Source organism: Anoplolepis gracilipes, unplaced genomic scaffold, assembly GCF_047496725.1.
Source record: "Anoplolepis gracilipes unplaced genomic scaffold, ASM4749672v1 Contig18, whole genome shotgun sequence".
Lineage (NCBI taxonomy): Eukaryota > Metazoa > Arthropoda > Insecta > Hymenoptera > Formicidae > Anoplolepis > Anoplolepis gracilipes.
The window spans coordinates 211,684-233,747 of NW_027328669.1; the positions used below are offsets into that span (position 1 = coordinate 211,684).

Consider the following 22,064-nt stretch of genomic DNA (forward strand, 5'->3'; position numbering starts at 1 on the left):
GTTCTTGAACTTTTTACAGGGATATATAAAAACACTCCAAATGCATATATACATATACAAGTATAGATAAAGTAACTTTGGTATCTGATGTTCTCTTATGTTATTCTTAAGTTCATTCTTCTTATTTCTACCACGAGGGCGGAGAGAAGCACCTTTTTTCTTTCCTTTATATACCATAAGGGATCGTTTCATCTAGATGATCAAATATATATTTGTTTACTTGTCATACATATAAGTGCGAAGAAGTCTAACTTGTGTAAATCAAATCAATCAACGTTCGTGAAAATTAAAAGATACCTACAATAATTTTTTCAAATGCTTTAAAATATTTAAAAAATATCAAATATAAAAAATATTAGCTTTAAAATATTTGAAATTCTAATATGTGTGATTTAACTTTTATTCAATTAATAAATAACCTATGATTTTATTTTTATTATATAACAGAAAAAACATAATTTTTAACTTTTATTTATTATATAATAAAGAAACTAAATGCAACAATGAATGAGTTATATATTTTTTGAATATATAGGCATGAGAGTATGAAATATAAATGTATATCCAATATATTACGAACATGTGTATATTTAGAGAATAAATCAATGGTTATCACATACGCATATATATATATATATATATATATATATATACAATGCTGTGTAAATTCACCGAGTGCAAAAGGTTAAAAGAAATATAAAACTGTGTTGAATATTCTAACAACTTGAATTTGGATTAAATTTTTAATTAATCAATTGTCAAGACGTTTCTTTTAATCACAATATTATATGCGTGTCTATTTTCCATATAAATTTTTGTATTACAAATATGGTACAGTTTACGATTGATCTGCCAACTCAGATTTTTGTCATACTCCTATTCAAAAGCATGTTCGAAGTCTTTGATCTCTATCTTATTGATCTCCTCGGCACTCTGTTATACCGAGTCGCGTATTTCTAACTACCTCGAGACATCGACGCTGAAAATCCTTCAGAAGATCGCTTGATTTTCTGAAGGAAAATGTATATCTCTGCTAATTTATCCGGTTACCAAAGCTATATGGTAATACGCAATATCAAGTCTGAAGGCAGGAAGAGAAGAGATTGTAAGAATGAATGTCCAATGAGGAAATTTATATTCAACTTGTTTCTTCGATATTATTTTTAATAGTACTACTCTGTAAAATATTTATCATAAAATATTTGATATGAAAGTTTTCTTTGAAAAACATGGTGTCAAATTGTTCATTAATCAAAGATCAAATAGAGACGATTTTCAGTTAAAGGAGAGGTGTCAATAAGGCCGTTTTTTGGCCCACGTCAGAATCGCTCTAAAGTGTGGTATTTTCTTCCTGCCGATGTAGCTCACAACCTCCTTGAACCATTTGCTGTCCGAGCAATTAGAGGCTGAGAATGGGCAACTTGAAATCTCAAAAATCAATGGAGTCTTTCACATGGTTGTAGTGCCGGTCTCATTTCAGTATGCTATTGTTGAGCTTTCATCACTATATTTTCTCAAAAACTACTAGAGTATGCGCTGCTTTAAATACGAAAGAAAGCTCATCTGACCTTCATGCATTCAAGATAGAATCAAGCCTGATAAGTAGGTATAATAAGAGAGTTCTAATCCAGGGATCTGAGGGGGGGTGAGGTAAGCGGGGGGGACGAGGCGAGGTACCTCGGCCCCCCCCCGCACTGACGGGGGGAGGGGGGGAGTCCCCCTCAATCGCGGGGGGAAGGGGCAAATGTCCCCCTTAGACTGAGGGGGAAGGGGGAGGTACCAAATGCCCACCCCCAGATTAAGGGGAGGGTGGTACCAAACATCCCCTGATTTAGAGGGGGAGAGGGGGGGGGCATACATATGGTTCCGCACGTGGAGGAAGTGTCCTCTCCGAATGACTGCGGAGGTCTGACGATGAGAGAGAGGAATGTCAACTGTTATAGATAAAATAATCACCCCACTCTGTTTATTCATAATGTATATTTGCAATAAATAATTACGTTCGCAACGCGGTAGAGGGAGACGGTGCGATAGACGTCCGCAACGTGGTAGAGGGAGACGGTGCGATAGACGTCCGCAACGTGGTAGAGGGAGAAGGTGCTATAGGCGTTCGCAACGCGGTAGAGGGAGAAGGTGCTATAGACGTTCGCAACGCGGTAGAGGGAGACGGTGCGATAGACGTCCGCAACGTGGTAGAGGGAGACGGTGCGATAGACGTTCGCAACGTGGTAGAGGGAGACGGTGCTATAGGCGTTCTATATAGCGTAGGACAAGGAGAGTATGACGTGGTGTGAGAAGGAAAGCGCTGTATGTGTATGACAAGGGAGTGCATGATGATAGGAAAAGGAGGGCATGATGGTAAGAAAAGGAGAGCATGATGGTAGGAAAAGGAGATATGGGTGCGAGAGAAAAGAATAGAGAGGAAGAAGGATAGCGTGTTATGGGGTGCGAGAGAAAGAATAGAGAGGAATGAGGATAGCGGAGGCGCGATAAGACGGAGGCTAAGGCGTACGCGAGAAAAAAGATAATTTTCGCATGTTAAGTTTTTTTTATAATATTATATGTTATCTTATTATCTAATTATATCTAATACAGAAGAAGAAGGATGGGATAGATGATGAAGGTGGATAAGTAATAAATATATATATATATATAAATTTAACATAAATTTTATTTAAAAAGTGTGTATGTGTATACATATAAAGTGTGTGTGTGTGTGCGTTTGTGCATGTATTAAAATTATTATAATATAAAAAAGAATTAAAATTGTAATAGAAAATTGAAAAAATTAAAATATAAAAAAGAATTAAAATTATAGTAGAAAATTTTAAAAAATTAAAATAATGATCTAGGGTAGCAGCTCTGAAACAGAAAAAACATTTTTATTAGTACTTTAAAAATATTTTCTAAAATGATAAAAATTATAAATACTCACAATCTATTCGGAGTCTCTCTCTCTCTCTCTCTCTCATCTGACGACCTGGAGTCCTCCTGCAGAGTTTCGGGGAGCCACGGTTCCTCTGTCTCCCACACCTCATACGGAAGCTCACCAAAGAGTTTCCGCAAACAAAGACGATCCTCGTTAAACTGAGGAGTCACCTCCTCGCGCCTCCGGTTCTCGGGAGTGTCACCCCAAAGATCGTCACGCACCCATGCGTATAACTCTCTCTCGTGGCGCCGGAACATCCTTTTAATTTGTCTATCATAAATATTTACGAATCCCTTAATTTTTACATCAGCCTGTGACTCGTACTGTAAAAAAAACTTTATTATTAGTACTATTAGTAACGCTATTAGTGCCAATATTATTTTTAAAAAATAAATACTTACGTTTTTAAATGCTACTATATTTAGCACAACTCTTATTAATTCATGTGCGAGATCCCTCATCGTCCTTGCCAAATAACGCCAGTTTTGAGTAAAAATTATATCCACTAACGAACACATCTCGTGGTGTGGCATCCTTAAAACTTGCGCACTTTAGTCGTTCACAGACTAACACAGTCTTGATGAAAGTTCTAACGGAGTTAGCCAACGTCTCGGGAAAGAAAAGTAGGGGATGTGTAGCAGCATCTAGGCTTAAATTACACAGCAAGGTCGATAGACAAAAGATCCTTTGAGCCTTTTTCAGTTTTTTTCAACACATGTGTGTATGCATTAAATGAGTTATGTACAAATCGCTTTCTTCTTTCTTCTAAAAAGGCTTTCCTTCTTATTCTTTTTACCAGTCGCAGCCTAATTTTTTTAAGATACCTCATTTCCGGAATATGTTTTAATCGCGTACGTTCTATATCGGTATTTTCATCAATTAAATCACATAAAAAATCTATTTCGTCACGGATCTTGAAAAACAGTTCTAACGATCTTGTATAAGTCTTTGGTAAACCAATTTCACGATTTTGTAAAAATTGCACTACAGAATTCATAGCACTACCGAAGGCGTTGTAGTTTAATGTGTGTGTGTATCAAATGAGTTATGTACAAATCGCTTTCTTCTTTCTTCTAAAAAGTCTATCCTTCTTTCTTTTTTTATCTGTAACAGCCTCTCTTTTCGAAGATACTTTATTTCCGCAACAACAGGATCTTCAAATTGCATAAGTTCTATATCGGTATTTTCATTGACCACATCACATAAAAAATCTATATCGTCACGGATCTCGAAAAACAGTTTTAACGATCTTGTATAAGTCTTTGGTAAACCAATTTCGCGATTTTGCAAAAATTGCACTACAGAATTCATGGCACTATCGAAGACGTTGTAGTTTAGGCGATACTAAATTATTCAAAAGCTCGAGCACCGTGTGTGCGGCTGTCGTATGATGAAATCTAATCAAATGTATACAATGATTGAAATATTCGGTTACAAATGTATACGCCAAAGCGTGAGATAAAAATTTTTGGCTAAATGATAACATAAACAGACCGTTGACGGTACGGATGTTTGCGCTAAAGAATAACGTGCCGCACAGTGGGTGGGCATTATCATGTATATTTGACTATAAATGTAAATAATAAATATAATCAGGCGTTCTATAGTACGATGTGGTGTATGTGTAGGACAAGGAGAGCACGATGGTAGGAAAAGGAGATATGGGTGCGAGAGAAAAGAATAGCGTGCATGGTGAGAGAAAGAATAGAGAGGAAGGAGAGCGCGCATGGTGAGAAAAGGACAGCGCTATAGACGTAGGACAAGGAGAGTATGATGTGTAAGGAAAGGAGAGAGCATGATGGTAAAGAAAGAAGGTGACAAGTAAAAGAAATATATAAATGTATAAAAATTCCAAATTTATTTAAAATTAAAAAAAATTTAATTACAGAATATAGAAAATAATACTTGAACTATAGTTTTTTAATGTAAATATGGGTTGATTGAACCTTCATGATGATGATTCGACCACCAATTGAATATTTTAAATACATTTTGTAAAGCGCAATTTCGTACATGTCTATCGCAACGCAGAGTAGCATCTAATTTATCTAAAGCTGGAACGTCGTCATAGTCGTTATCCAATGTCTCGATAATAAGACCGATTCTCGCATCGTCTTCCAGTAAATTTGCCAACCATTCTTGTTTTTCATGTCCTTTGACATACACTCGAGAAGATGTATCTTTCAACGTCACAGCCTCAGTGATTAAACGTTTAGCCATGTAGTATGGAACGTTTCCATCTTCCCATTGCAGATTGTGATGTTTTCCAACCAACCATGCAACCTGAGATCTCTCAGACCTTGTGAGCAAACGAAATGGTGCAAGACTCGTAAAAATATAATGAGAGAGTACAGATCCCTTCGTCAAAATCGCAACTTCTTTCACGATAAATTTTTTATCGATAATAAATCCTTGAAGATCCACAAACGTTGGCACAACCATAATGAAGAGATATTAGCGAGAACTACGACGACGAACGACTGACGACTACGACGACGAACGACTGACGTTAATCATCGAGTATCGCAAGTTTTTATGTTATATGATCCGGTATGCGATTCTCCAATTTCGTTTACAGAAGAATCGAACGTTGGTTGGTTGGCTGATAAGACGAGCGTTCCTGCCAGTGTTGATTCATGTAATTTTACGTACTACGTTCGTTAGAGGATTGTATTCGACAACGCGATCATGCAAAATGAGACAATAAGCGGTAGTGTTTGCCGGCACATTTTCTTTACAATCAAATTCTATTCTTACGTCTACGGTAGCATTTTTCACCGATTCGTTTTGTCGAGAACAATCGATGATTACAAACGGACCGTAAAGTAGAAACAGTGAGACGGTGAGGCTCGGTTCGAGGTACTCGTATCCGTAATAGTTTTTGTAGAAACGCGCGTACCTGTCGTGTAGAATCGACCATCTGTTTTTATCGAAATCCAGATTCATATCGTCGTACGGATAACATTCCGAGTTCAGATAAAGTTTCACGTTTGTTAATTTGCAGTCGTCGAATTTACTCATATCCTCGAGCATAACATTCTTCCGACCTGTCTGCAGAGCAAAGATAACGTATCGTGGTTTCTCCAGCTGAGTCGCGGTCTTAATGGCCCACGAATGCTTGGTTGTACGCTGCAACAGCGGAAACTCGTACAGATCCCACGAGCGAAAACCCATGCTGAGGTAGCGTCCGCTTTCCAGAGCGCGCAGCATAGACAACTTCTTAATTTCACTCAACAGCACATGTGGCATTCGCCATTGTATCTTGAATATGTTGATCACAGGCTCCACCACCGAAGCTCCAACCAGACAATTGTTGTCATTGCGCGATCGTATTAAGATCAACTCGTGACGAGCGTTAATTACTATGCGTCTGTAATCCTCGCAAAATCCCAATAACATGTAGAGCGGTACGCAAAAATTAAAATGTCCATTTACAGTAGTTGGATCACTCCAGCCAGCATTTCTCATAATCACGCTTTTATCGGATGATATTGTTACATAGTTTTTGAGCATACTCGTTATTCCCACGTTTCTGTTGCGATCAATCTCCACGCCATTGAGTTCGTATCGAATCTCGTCAAACATGAATGCTACGCAATTATTTTGCAGTACCACATTAGATCCGTCAGTTGGATTGTTTATCTTCAATTCTCCCTCGATGTATAAGAAACTCTCGTACGGTAATGTATACAGATCCTGTTGTTGTATGGGTATTCTTATCTCGTCACTGTGTCCGAACGTTGTGTTGGCGAATGGGTTGTATGCGTGAGTCTCAATCTTGACGATGCGATCGTCAAAGATCGGTTCGTCCGCGATGTTGAGAATGTCAGTCATCGTTCAAATGTTTCGCACCGCGAATCCCAAAGATTGTAAAAACGCAACGTTTGATGCGTTCAATTTCTTTTTCTTAGCGCAAGATTGCGTATTAGCAAATCTCGATGTTGTTGTTGTTGTTGTCGTCACGGGCGTCGTAAAAATTGTGTTGTCTCTCACGTCTTTCGATCCGTTCAGCACGAGCATCACACGCTAATTTTGTCGCCGTCGTACATGCACTCTAATGGTGATCTCTTCTCCTCGAAAATCGAGTAATCGTCCTTCCTGATCGACAACGCGTAACGTTAAATCCGTAATGCTCCGTACGATGATCGGTAGGTAAATGATGTGCGCCGGTGTTTCCGATATCTTATATCCTGGTGGTACCCTCGGTGAAAATTCATGTATCGTATGAACGAGTTTACCGTTGTTGTACGCACCCGCGGTGACATTACATTCGACGCGGATAATGTTCACGTTGATAATGTTAATCGGCACGTCCGACTCATACCATTTTCGCGGCTGCAGTATACGGTTCGAGAATCCTAGCAGCGATCCAATGTTGTTAGGCTTGCTAAAATTTATTCTGTAGGCGCATTTGATCTCGCTCCGCATCGTATTGTAATTAGCGCGGAGCACTATCGGCCATTCTCCAGCCTCGAAGTCATCGTCGTCAGTTTGTTTTTTATCACCATCACGAACTGCGTGTTGCGAACGTTTTCGTGAAATTGTTTTTTTCAAAAATTCATGTATCGCTTGCAGCTCGTACGATCCCTCGGGAATCGTAATTTCCGCATCGTCTTTGCCAAAGTAAAATTTATTATTCGAGGAATTCACGTTCGATATCGTGTGATAACTCTCAAAATCCGCTAGACCGAGTTCGTATTCACCATCGCTTAAATCTACGGTGGGCGAGTAATTTGCCGCGAGAACGCTGCTCTTCCCAGTCAGCGTGAATGTCATAGACATGTTGACCAAACTGTTTAACGAATACTAAATTAAATAGCGGAATGTATGTCTTTAAATTCGCGTGCATCGACCGCTCGGAAAAATTGCGAGCACAATAGAGCGTATGACAAGGAGAGTACGATGTAGTGTAAGAAGGAAGGCGCTATAGGCGTAGGACAAGGAGAGCATAATGGTGGGAAAAGGGCAGCGCTATAGACGTAGCATAAGGAGAGTATGATGTGTAAGGAAAGGAGAGAGAGAGAGAGAGAGAGAGAGAGAGAGAGAGAGAGAGAGAGAGAGAGAGAGAGAGAGAGAGAGCAAAGGAGAAGGCTGCAGTAAAAGAAATATAAACGTAACTTATTAAGATATTAAAAGTATTCTTGACACATTTCCAATAAACTATACATTTTCGATTAAAAAATATATCAATGTAACATATTATTATTATTATTATTATTATTATTATATAATATACAGGAAGAAGGATAGGATTTTATAAAGAAGATACATAGCGATATATATGTTTAATATATATTTTTTATTTAAATTCACATGCATCGACCGTTCGGAGAAACTGCAAGCACAATTGTCCGCAGATGCTTTGATTATAAGTTTGATAGGATGTATGATTATAATCTATTTTTGACACATTTAAATATCGTATCAATTCATTCGGCGGACGAAGATTGCCAAAACTGTCAAAATATATAGCGCGATTCCCTCTCTTTGCATACGCTACCCAGTGAGTACCCGAGCCTTTAGCGTTATCCAAATTTATGATACCGCTCTCGTTTCGATATACACCACCGATCGGTAATGAGTCACGCATAAAAACGCCTCTAAAATACGGAATGCGCATACGTTTTGCTAGTTGCAGCAGTTGTACGTTGGTAGTTGCACCCTCTGGCATTTTTAGTGTCTCTTTGACGTTTTTTTTTTTCTTCTTCTTTCTCATTGAGATTCCTCGTCCGTATTTGTATGGCGCGAGATATAATCCGCGACCTTCCATGGCGCGATTGTGACGTAGCATCTCTTGAAACTGACGTTGCGTAGATTTTCCGTCGTTTACCATCTTCGCTACACCAGCCGCTCCACCAATCAGAGATCCGAGAGCACCCAACACTGGTAGAATCGGTAATACGCCTCCGCGTTTCGCTACCGGAAGTATTCGTTTTTTCGTAATCTTTTTCTTCGTCGACGACTTTTTCATCCCCATACCCATTTTCGTCTTTGCTTTCATGACCGTCCAAACGGCCGTGGCGGCTGCTCTTTCGCCAAAATTCGAATCTTTCGCGGTAATACGTTCTCGCGCCCTCGCAGCTAGTATACTATCCGCTACGTGTCGTTCGCCGAGGTTGTTGCTTCGCGAGTAAGCTAAATCGTGTTCGCGACACGCGACGTCCAATGGGTTGATGCCTCGATCGCCTCTAACCAATCCTTCTTGTAAACGAGTTCCCGGTTCGCAAAACTGATATCCAGGAATATGTAATTCGATAGGGAGTGCGTTTATCGCGCGATTCAACAGACCACAGCCTCTTACGGTTTTCGCTGACATTCGTAACAATCTTTTATCATCGGCGCTGGACCGTCAATGTGCGTTCGTTGCCACGGTCGATTGTAATGTTCGAAACAGCGACGATAGGTCTGAACCTTCGAATCAGCCTTTATATATTCCGGAAGTTTGTCCCACAGACGTTCCACGTAACGACTAAACTGTTTCAATAAAATAATCTTCGGTATATATTGCAACTGTTCTGAGGTAAGGTTGAGAATATCACAGTCATCCGACAGTGAAAGAAACATGTTTGACACTGAGCGGTTTCGATTTGATGCGCATCTATAAATAGGCTCTCCTCACCCTCCTCCTCCTCATAAAGTATCGTTAAGTCTGATTAGACAAGTCATGCGATTCGTGCTACAACCAACGGTAATTAAAGTAACAAATTTTGACAATAGACTAATGCCTGAAAAAGAAATACACAAACATGGAAAAATGTTACCGAATACAATACGCGGTCTCATTTGCGGCCCTTCGAATTGCGGTAAAACTAACTTGTTGATAAGCTTGATAGAAAGTCCAAACGGCATACGCTTTGAAAATTTATACATATATTCAAAATCTCTTCAACAACCAAAATATCAATATTTGGAAAATTTACTATCATCGATAGATGAAATTGGTTACTTTACGTTCTCTAATAACAGCGATGTCATTTCAGAGAGAGAGAGAGAGGCGCTTCCGAATTCGGTTTTTATCTTCGATGACGTGGCATGCGACAAGCAAGATACGATAAGAGAGTACTTCTCAATGGGTCGACACTCAAGCGTCGATTGTTTCTATCTCTGTCAAACGTATGCCAAGATACCCAAGCATCTTATACGCGACAATGCTAATCTGTTGATTTTATTTAAACAAGACGGTACAAACTTGCGACATGTGTACAACGATCATGTAAATACTGATATGTCGTACGATGATTTTTGCGCGTTATGCCAAAAATGTTGGCAGCACAAGTATGGATTTCTAGTAATTGACAAAGACAGTTCAATGAACAATGGACGTTACAGAAGAGGTTTTAATGAATTTGCGGTACCGTAAAATGATCAGTTGCTATCGAAACATTGACAGAGCAACGTCTACATAAAAAAAAAAACATGAGTGATCGTGAAAAGATTGCGCGAAAAATTGTACAGACGAGCGAGTCAATTCACAAAAAATATCGCGCGTTAAAAACTGGTAAAATTGAGGAAGATGTAGCGTTGGAGAAACAGTTTAAACCGATTAGCGAGCCTCTAAAACAGCTTGTTCAAAATACCATCGATGTAGAATCCGACGTATCGAAAATCGAGCCGTTCGATATACTCGAAAAAGACCATGTGGAAAAGAAAATTATTAAAGTTAAAAAACGACCAAGAATCTCATTGAATGATTTGAGCTCAAAGCAAAAACGATTAAACGTCTCATTAAATGATTTGCCGATAACTTCTACACCTAATCAAAGACGAACGATACCGGACACATCTACTCAGATAGAAATTGCGCAACCGCGTCAATTATCGTACGAGCAACCACCCGTCGACGAAATTTTTGAAACCACACCCGATTCGTTGGTTACGACGGTACAACGTGAATTGCAAACGTCCGCAGGTGTAAACATATTTCGAGAGCATTTAGGTCCACTCGGACAAAAATATATATTAACTGTTATGAATCAAGATAAAGATAAAGCTATGGATTATGTGTACGGCATTAAGTTTTCTAACGATGGAATAATGCTCGGTGATAAACATTTTGACGTAAACAAAAATGATAATATAATTATCAATGAAGTAAAATATACGGGAACGCCTGGTCTCTATGAATTAATTTTCAAAAAAATCCCCGACGATGAAATATACACCGAAGATGATTTGCTTAAATATAAAAGTATATTATTAGCGACGAATGCGCATAAACGTGGGAACAAAGCACATAATCCAGTATTAGGGACTAAAGGATATAAGTATAAAAATGTAATTGCGCCGTTATTGTCTAGCAGAAAAGCTGGAAAGGGTATACTACCGCGCGCTATGACTCTAAACGACAATAAGATCGACTACGTGCATTGGAACGATCCAAACGAGTTGGTAGATCGTCTGCGATTACTGGATGCTTCGCGTCGAGCCGGTAACAATGCTCACGACAATGAAATCATGTCGATTATCGAAGAACTTCGCGAAGATGGTCTTATTATAAATTGAATGATGTATCGACAAAACTAATCAGTCGATCAGCGTCGCGTGACACTTTACGAAGCGTCGGAAAAAAAAATGCCTATCAACAAGTTTGGCTTATTCGATTCAAGAAATGATGCAACCGGTACAAACGGCTCTTGGGATAGATTGGTAAAAAGTTATGTGCACGAAAACGCTCTGTGTCGCGTCGTTACAGACTTCGATGCGAGGTCGCGTAAGATTCGTCGTGTAGCGCAACCTGAGGCTGACACCGATGCCGTCAACAAATTGTACGTGCAGTCCTGCATTAAAAGATTAATGAATCGACAGAAAGAATCAGACGAGAAGCTTACTTCGCTTGAGAAGGACGTGCGAGCATTACAGATTGCGCTAAACAATCTTCAACGCGCGGCTAACGCTAACTCAGAGACGGCTATCAACCCAAATGAGCATCAGTGAACGGGTTAGGAGCGGCTATCGAACGGCTACGAAGGATTATCGAACGGCTGCGAACAATTATCGAACCGCTACGAAGAATTACCGAATTGCTATCTAACTACAATGAGTGGCAGTGATAGTGCACGACCTAGCAGCAGCAGCAGCAGCAACAACAGCCTCGAACGAGGCTATCAACATCTCAAGCAGGGCTGTGAACGAGGCTACGAACACGTTCTTCACGGCTACACTCAAGGTTACAAACAACTCAAGAACTCCTACGATCGTTCGAAAGACGTCTGTGAACGAGGCTACGAACGGATCAAAAGCGGCTACGAACGAGTCAAAAACGACTGTGAAAAAGGCTGCGAACGGGTCAAGAACGATTTTCGAATGGGTGAAGGACGGCGGTGAACAACGCAAGAACGGATTAGAAAACGTGAAAAAATAAAAAAAACATAGAAAAAACGGAACTTAAAGAACGGCTCTTAAAGGATGATAAACGAAAAATGAGTGATAAAAAAGCAAACAACAAACAACCATTGAGAAAAACTGGCAAAGCAAAGAATCAACATAGTTTGGAGAGACGGCAGTTGGTAAACGAGCTACACGCGCCAGCGAGAAAAAATTTTCCCCGAAGACACGTCATAGTGCGGGGATACGATGATCTGTGGCAAGCCGACATCGTCGAGATGCATCCGTATGCTCGAGTCAACAAGGGATACAATTACATACTCACTGTTATCGATATGTTGAGCAAGTATGCGTGGGTCGTACCGCTCAAGAGTAAAGGTGGAAACGAGACGGCCGATGCGATTGCAGAGATAATTCGAGACGATGCGAGATGCCCGAAAAATTTTCAAACCGATCAAGGAAAAGAATTTTACAATGTAAATGTACAAAACCTCATGAAGAAACACGATATTAATCATTATTCGACATATTCCGTCATGAAAGCCTCGATCGTGGAACGCTTCAATCGTACTTTGAAGAATAAAATGTGGAAAATGTTTACGCTCAATGGAAACTACAAGTGGATCGACGAACTATCGAGACTCGTTGAAGAGTACAACACGCAAAAACATCGCACTATCGGTATGAGACCTGTCGATGTTACTCCAGCCGTCGCGGAGAAACTTTTACATACGGTGTACAGCAACGTAAAGATTGCGGCGCTGGCGAAATTTAAAATAGGCGATTCGGTGCGCGTGAGTAAATTCAAGACTTTATTTGAAAAAGGCTACACACCAAATTGGACCACCGAAGTGTTTGAAATTGTTAAGATACAGAAAACTAATCCCGTGACATATATATTAAAAGATTCGCGCGGAAATCCCGTCGCCGGTGGATTTTACGAATACGAACTACAACGCGTTGCTAATCCCGATATATATCTTGTGGAAAAGATATTGAAGAAGAGAGGGGATGAAGTTTTTGTGAAATGGTTGGGATTCGATAGTTCACGGAATTCTTGGATACATAAAAATAATGTATTGTAAAAATATAACAAATATTATATAAAGTTTACATATATAAATATATATAATATTCAAATATATACACTTTTTTTCTTTTTTACAACGGTATTCTGTAATGCCCCCATGGTAGCGTATCGATACTTTTAGGTATTATATACCGTTTATCATCGTGTGGACTTAGAGCAATTTTTTTCTGCCACATGGTATATACTTTATGCATTTTTGATCTTATACTCGATTGCTGTCGCGTCATTTCAATTCCTTCGTTCAAACACTGCATGTAATCGTCAAATGTTATCGTTTTCGCGACGACGTTATTCTTGACACCTTTTACCTTTTTCGTATCCTTTTTACCATCTATTTTTAGCGCATACATTTTTGCTCTAAGCCCGACAAATTCTGTCATTATCATACCGTTGTTTTCATCCTTCATCAGACCCGGTACCTTTTTATTCACGAGCGGTATACCGTACGCATTGTCTATCGCATAGTCGCTCGTGTCGAACTTGCCGATGTCGCGCTTCATATTCTCGTACACGTCTTCGCACTCAATGTGATATATGAGACTATCCGTGTCGGTGTACATGACTTTACATTTTTCTTTATACATTGGAATCATGTAATCGTGATGAAATTCGTACAAACACATCTTGGATACATCAAGTATACACATACCTACATAGATTGGTTTGTAAAACTTCACCTCGAGTCTACGCAATTCCACAGCGATTAAATTTTCCGAAAAAACGCTCCTGCTATGAAAATTTGGTTTCGCGATCATTGCCTCTGCGCCGTACCTATCGTCCCATTTTGTTATAAGTTTTACATCTACGCGATTGCGCACATTTTCCATCGTTTTGCCGAAAACTGCATTATTCATTAATTTGTATAAATTCTTTTCAAAATCATTTTTCGCCATTGTTCTAAATTGCGTGTTTAATTCAATATATGTACGTAACCATGGAGATTGCGCGAATTGTAATATGCGATGAATTTTTGTAACGCGAAGACCGTGTCGCGTACATTGCTGCAGATTGCGGTAGTGTATTACGTATCGTTTCTTATCGTATAAGGTCGCGAGCAACTTGTTCTCTCTCTTGTCGGGTGGTTTGTCACGCGTTGGACAAAACGGTAAGTCAGTATGCGCGTCGTGAAGATGTTGCGGGTACTCGAGATCGACTTCGAGGATATAGCCTGTAGGCGAATCGGACGCGATCGATGATAGATCAAAATTGTATATATTGTCGACCCATTGAAAACTAGCGTAAGGCAAAGGTTGACACATTGCCCATCCGTATAAATTATTTACATCGAAATACATTAGATACGATGACGGTTTCAATGGCTCGTATGACTGCATGTACTTGTTATTAGCATGCGCGTATCTGTTGGAACATTGACTCAAACCACCGCGTATACCTCGTTCTATAAACATTACCATATCGATGTCAGTGATTCAAACTTAATATTTGTATGCTTCAACATGGCATCCCACGTGTATCCGGGCAGAGTATAATAATGCGCAGGGTCGAGCCCGTAACTCTTGATACAATTGTCACGAAAATTTTCAAAAACATCGCCTAATAACAAGACATCGATTTTTAAATATAGATCGCTATATTCGCCTAGCGTTCTAATGGAGAATCGGTTCCAAACAGTCTCGGCGTGCGCGTAATCGCTCTCGGATGCTGTGTCATCGGTCAAGGAACTGTAAAATAATTCGCGCGGAGGTAAACATGTATCGTGCAATTTATCTACACAATCGATATATTCGTACGGAAAGACACCTTTTCGCGTTAACAGATCAAAGTCTTCTACCTGCAAATTTTGATATTTAGATTGTAAAATTTTTAATTTATCTTTACCTCGAAAAGATGCTAATTTGTTGAGACTTGTTGTGAGAAATTTAAAAGAATCGATGAAACGTAATTTAATGTGATTTCGCGAATTGTCTTCCGTAAGTTTAACATCTTTCGTAAATGAAACGTATTTTTCTTTAGTTATCGGAAGTAGATCGATTCTTCCTTCGAACGCTGTAGCTATTTCCTCGATTATAAAATGTGAATCGTAACCGGATAAATTGTGGAAAATAATTGGAATATAAAAGGATTCCTTATAATTTAGATTGCAATTTGAATGCGCGGGACCTCTGTACCGCCCAGTGAGGTGGCAATGATCGTGTACGCGCGTATCGTCTTCCACGAATGATTTCTCACATATGTGACATTGAGTAGCGCTGTTAAACTTTTCCAATTCTTCACGCGTCAAATTTATCATGGGAAGATTTGTAGATAAAATTGTTTTCACGCTCGTTGCTAAATTTTTTAATTCTTCAGCAAACCATGCGACGCAATTGGCTTCGCGACGAGAATGATACGCGGACAACGAATTATCGTATAAGCAATGTACATAATAAGCGATACTAAACACTTGATGATGCTGGTATAAATTTTTTTCTGCTTCTTCTTCTTTGTACGTCTTTCTCAAAACACATTCCAGGTCGGCATACACGACGAAAGGAACCTGCTCCTTCCTGTTATAGTTGTTAAAAGCGAGCCACTTATCTTTATCGCTCGGTAATCGAATAGCGCAATCATTCATCTTCCCGCAGTCTACAGTATGTGACTGTAGTTTCTCATTCGAATAAAAATAATGTAGACATCTATAAAAAAGAAATAATAATTATATATATATATATTTTAACATTTATAAAAAATAGAAATAATAATTATATATTTATTTTGAAAAAATCAATAATATTAAATATACATACCGATCACAGATATATTTTTGTCCATTGTGTTTATTGAGTTGCGAACTCACGAGTCGCGATAAATTCTTGATCCACGCGAAATGTCCGATATCTTGCGCATCTTGAATGTAGAGCAAATTGGCGTGCTTGTCCCTCTTTTGCTCCGAAAGACGAATAGGAACAATATTTTCGTTTTCGATGGTATACACATTGATTGAAATATTGTTGTTAATTTCAAACTTTTTAATTTGATTAAGAGTCACTGGAAACTCAATGTCTCGAAGATTTAGCACATCCGTGTAACGCGGGTACGATAATTCTCGTTCAACCCTTCTTTCAGCGGGATACATAGTAGCAGTCACTGCCCATGCGAAACATGCATTGTCTTTGGATCGCACGTTAACTATCGCTCGCTTCATCATTATCTTTCGCGGTAATATAATATGACATCCCGCACGCATAGGATTATATTTATTTATATTTACAGTCAAATTATGTATACGCGATAATGCCCACCCACTATCACGTTCTTGAAATTCTTCGAGAGATGCTAAAGTGGGCTCGATAACACGTTGCTCGTACCATTCGCGTAAATCAGATGTACGAAATAGTTCACAGTTTTTTGTACTTACACTTTTATCGTTGTGCTTTTCACCCGCCACAAACTCACCGTTAAACATAGTATTCACTTTCACACTGCAGTGTGTTTCGATAGCGTCTCGCACATGTTCGAGCACGATATCACTCGCGTCTTCGAGAAACTGGCGAGGTTCGATATAATTGCTATTGATTATCGCACCAGTCGATATACGGTTCTCGAACGCTGTATCAATTTCTCGCCAAAATAGTGCAGCTTGATGCGCGCTGTGTCCGGCACCCGCGTGTACGAAACGTTTACGCAACGCATTTTTCAGTCCTTCGAGTCGCGCGATCTTTGCGATCAACAATTGTCGATATCCGATCGATATTCGCGGTCGTTTAATTCGACTCTGCTCTTCCAACGACTTGATATAATCATCGCATCGCACCTCCCACGCAAAGTACTCCTCCACCGAATTTATCAAGGTGGATTGATGCGTTAAAACCTGCTCCATTTTTTTTTTTTTACATATAAGGTACACTCGTGCAAGCTTCGACAATAATGGCGAGATGTGACTCTCCGTTCTGATTTATATCTAATCGTTATATTCTTTTCACATTGCGAAAACGTTATTCTTTCGTATAAACATCCGTCATTTCTATAATATCACGTCTCTTTATCTCACGCATATTTCGTGGTAATGTAATATAATATGACATCCTCTCCGCATAGGATTATATTTATTATTTATAATCAAATTAAATATACATGATAATGCCCACCCACTATGCGACACGTTATTCTTTAGCGCAAACATTCGTACTGTCGGTGCGTTATTCTTTAGCGCAAACATCCGTACCGTCAACGGTCTGTTTATGTTATCATTTAGCTAAAAATTTTATCTCACGCTTTGTCTTATACATTTGTAACCGAATATTTCAATCGTCGTATACATTTGATTAGATTTCATCATACGGTGGCCACACACGGCGCTCGAGAAAGCACGTGGGGACGCGATTTTTAATAATTTCTAGCAGCCTTACATTGGCGCTTGCAAAATTACGTCACAAATACTCCCCTCCTCATTACGTTTTGCGATATTACAAATTGATCGCAGTACTTTCAATAGTTTAGTATCGCATCAGTTGTTGTGCTAAAAAAATGTGCTCCACAAAAGAAACCAGCAAGATGAATTTTTACATTCCGATTGAGAACGGTGAAATTCAATCAAAGAACATGTAAGTTTCAATTATTTTCTAAATATTATTTCCTAAAAATTATTTTCTAAATATTATTTTTTTAATATATATTTTAATATTTTATATAGCGCTTCATTTCGTCGTGCGGTTTGCATACTTGGAAAAAGGTATATCTTAACCCCGACATCTTACAAATATTTGGAGATTGGAATAAGCGTTGGAGCTATGTCGTATGTCGAATTAATACTTGGTGACAACCGAGGTAATCGATTAGTATTGCCTATCGTACTCTGGCACTCATTGATGCAGAAACGTGCAGACATTGAACGACATGTACAATCGACTGAAAGTCAACCATTATGGATCTGTGATCTATCTATCCAAATGATCGCATTAAACGGATCGAGAATTATTAAATTAACATTATCTAATAAATCTTTGTATATGCAACCTCAAACATTATTACATTTATTCGATTTTGAAGATTGCATCGATCATATGCATTCATGGTTGTGTCAAAATACACATTTCGTGAATGAAAAATTTAAACAATTTTGTAACGTCTTGCAACGAAACAATATTACTGATGTAAATGATGCTGTGAAAGCGATTCGCGAGAGTGACGCGTTCGATAGCGGATCACTCGTAGATTGCGAATTGTTGGCGTGTGCTATAAATGATATACTTTATGATACTTGTAACAAATAAAAAATAAAAAATTATTATTAACATTAATGTTTCTCTTCACACTATTTTATTCTACGACTCTTCCTCCTCCTCCTCCTCGCGCTCTCTTAGTCTCAGTCAAACAAAGACGTTTACCTCTCATAGGATCATATGCATAGTCTATTTAAAAAGAGATACTCTATTTAGAGAGAGATGAGATATGGGATCCCGTGTATATATTTGAGATAAATGCGCGTGGCGCGTGGTTAGTTTTTCCTATACGCTCTAAGAAGAAGCTTATTACGTACTCGTGTCGTGAGGAAATCTATGAATTGTGCTCGTGTCGCGAGTAAATCTATGCGTTGCGCGTGTGTCTTCCGAATATGGATAAAAATAATGGTGATGATTATTTTATGATAATTTCCGATGAAGAAGACTCAGACATTGAAGTGCCGCTTTTAGAACTATCTAGTGATGATGATGACAATAACGCCAATATTGGTAATATCGGTTTGGATGTTATCGAAAATAATGGTGATATTGATATGAACAATTCTGACGAAGAGGGTGATTTGGACGTTGAAGTACAACGCTTAGCTGACAGTGATTATGAAAGTGCTGAAAGTGTTTTCGAAGACAGAATCGATCGTGCATTGGACTTAGCGGATATTAATTCATATAATGAACTAACACGAATGTGCTGCATATATTTTTGTTATGCAACTGCAGATGGAACATACTTCTGCACATCGTGTTTTATAAGAATGGCGTATCTTTTTGACGAGATTTGTGCTGTGCGAGAACACTCGATTAATATTTATGCATTAATACTCGGTTTATTTTGTAGTGAGTGTCGAACTCCATTATTTCAAATTTTACCTTGCAATATGTGTCCAATTTGCATGACTTAAGACTTGTGTGAATACTATAAAAAAAAACTATTATTATTGTGTAAGTGTCGCACATACACCGAGGACTTATGTGTAAAAACCAAACAAACTATTATTGTTACGCATGGGTGACACTCCCGAGAACCGGAGGCGCGAGGAGGTGACTCCTCAGTTTAACGAGGATCGTCTTTGTTTGCGGAAACTCTTTGGTGAGCTTCCGTATGAGGTGTGGGAGACAGAGGAACCGTGGCTCCCCGAAACTCTGCAGGAGGACTCCAGGTCGTCAGATGAGAGAGAGAGAGAGAGAGAGACTCCGAATAGATTGTGAGTATTTATAATTTTTATCATTTTAGAAAATATTTTTAAAGTACTAATAAAAATGTTTTTTCTGTTTCAGAGCTGCTACCCTAGATCATTATTTTAATTTTTTAAAATTTTCTACTATAATTTTAATTCTTTTTTATATTTTAATTTTTTCAATTTTCTATTACAATTTTAATTCTTTTTTATATTATAATAATTTTAATACATGCACAAACGCACACACACACACACTTTATATGTATACACATACACACTTTTTAAATAAAATTTATGTTAAATTTATATATATATATATATTTATTACTTATCCACCTTCATCATCTATCCCATCCTTCTTCTTCTGTATTAGATATAATTAGATAATAAGATAACATATAATATTATAAAAAAAACTTAACATGCGAAAATTATCTTTTTTCTCGCGTACGCCTTAACCTCTGTCTTATCGCGCCTCCGCTATCCTCATTCCTCTCTATTCTTTCTCTCGCACCCCATAACACGCTATCCTTCTTCCTCTCTATTCTTTTCTCTCGCACCCATATCTCCTTTTCCTACCATCATGCTCTCCTTTTCTTACCATCATGCCCTCCTTTTCCTATCATCATGCACTCCCTTGTCATACACATACAGCGCTTTCCTTCTCACACCACGTCATACTCTCCTTGTCCTACGCTATATAGAACGCCTATAGCACCGTCTCCCTCTACCACGTTGCGAACGTCTATCGCACCGTCTCCCTCTACCACGTTGCGGACGTCTATCGCACCGTCTCCCTCTACCGCGTTGCGAACGTCTATAGCACCTTCTCCCTCTACCGCGTTGCGAACGCCTATAGCACCTTCTCCCTCTACCACGTTGCGAACGCCTATAGCACCTTCTCCCTCTACCACGTTGCGGACGTCTATCGCACCGTCTCCCTCTACCACGTTGCGGACGTCTATCGCACCGTCTCCCTCTACCGCGTTGCGAACGTAATTATTTATTGCAAATATACATTATGAATAAACAGAGTGGGGTGATTATTTTATCTATAACAGTTGACATTCCTCTCTCTCATCGTCAGACCTCCGCAGTCATTCGGAGAGGACACTTCCTCCACGTGTGGAACCATATGTATGCCCCCCCCCTCCCCCTCTAAATCAGGGGATGTTTGGTACCACCCCCCCCTTAATCTGGGGGTGGGCATTTGGTACCTCCCCCTTCCCCCTCAGTCTAGGGGGGACATTTGCCCCTTCCCCCCGCGATTGAGGGGGACCCCCCCTCCCCCCGTCAGTGCGGGGGGAGCCGAGGTATCTCGCCTCATCCCTCCCGCTTACCTCACCCCCCCTCAGATCCCTGGATTAGAACTCTCTTATTATACCTACTCTGATATTTTAAACGGATTGCCATATTACTCAACAATCATACAATATCCTTTGCGATGAATCGGACGATACTATTGTAAGCCCAAACTTGATTTTAAGGGATTAGATCATTTTGCGTCAGAATGCAATGAATATTCGAAATCATATTACGAAAAAATATTTGAATTCCAAACCTCAGTGAGGAGATGTAAAAAATATTTTCCGGACTTCTTTTTCATGGAATGCAATGCTCAATTTCGCGAAGCATTTATTAAGATTGGTATCTTCATTCAGATTACTGTGTTCTGCTGCATAGTACGACAAATAATCAATTGTTCAATTGTAATTAACAATTCATGCATTCCCAAAACGAGAACAGTAGTGTGCACTATCCACGTTTTCAGTAGCTTTGTTCTCTTGTTTTTCTTGCCGTTATTCGTTTGTCTTTACGAAATCAGGACCCAACGCATTAGTTCTTCACCTCATTCAATCAATGGTTTCTCATTAACGATAAAAGTAATCCTAGAGCACAAATAGTATTGTGCACTCTTTATCTGACCAGTAGCTTAGTTGTTCTATCTCCTTCCCGGCATTTGTTCCTCTCAACAGATTCAACAATTGACTTGGATACACAGTTGTTTTTTTAGTGCGTTTTTGAACTGGAAGCATTGTAGGTGAACTGTCACCGCATTATTTTCATTGCACTTATGCTTAAATAAATCGTCTTTATCAACGATTAGCACACTTTCAGAGCATAAACTGTGTGCGCTAATCTTCAGTAGCTTAGTTTCTCGTTTTCATTACTTTTCATTGCTTATTTTTTTTTGTCACTATTACGTTAATATCCATTATCCGATTGCATTATGAGCAATCGTACAAGCAGCATTTCACGTACTATCAGTACTGAATCTGTTGCTACAAATGATATTTCTCAGCGCTCCAACATCTCAGAATCAAGCAACATCCCTTCCTCAGTAAAGATAAGAGTCAGCA

The 22,064-nt window shown here is 39.0% G+C and overlaps 2 protein-coding genes across 3 annotated transcripts in view; both read right to left on the reverse strand.

Moving 5' to 3' along the window:
• LOC140675724 (uncharacterized) overlaps positions 1-22,064 on the reverse strand; it is a 77,394-nt gene that overhangs the window by 20,507 nt on the left and 34,823 nt on the right. The window lies entirely within an intron of this gene.
• LOC140675737 (uncharacterized) lies at positions 13,089-14,572 on the reverse strand. The gene has a single exon (XM_072910358.1). The coding sequence runs from the start codon at positions 14,234-14,236 to the stop codon at positions 13,415-13,417; it is 822 nt and encodes a 273-aa protein (XP_072766459.1). The 5' UTR covers positions 14,237-14,572; the 3' UTR covers positions 13,089-13,414.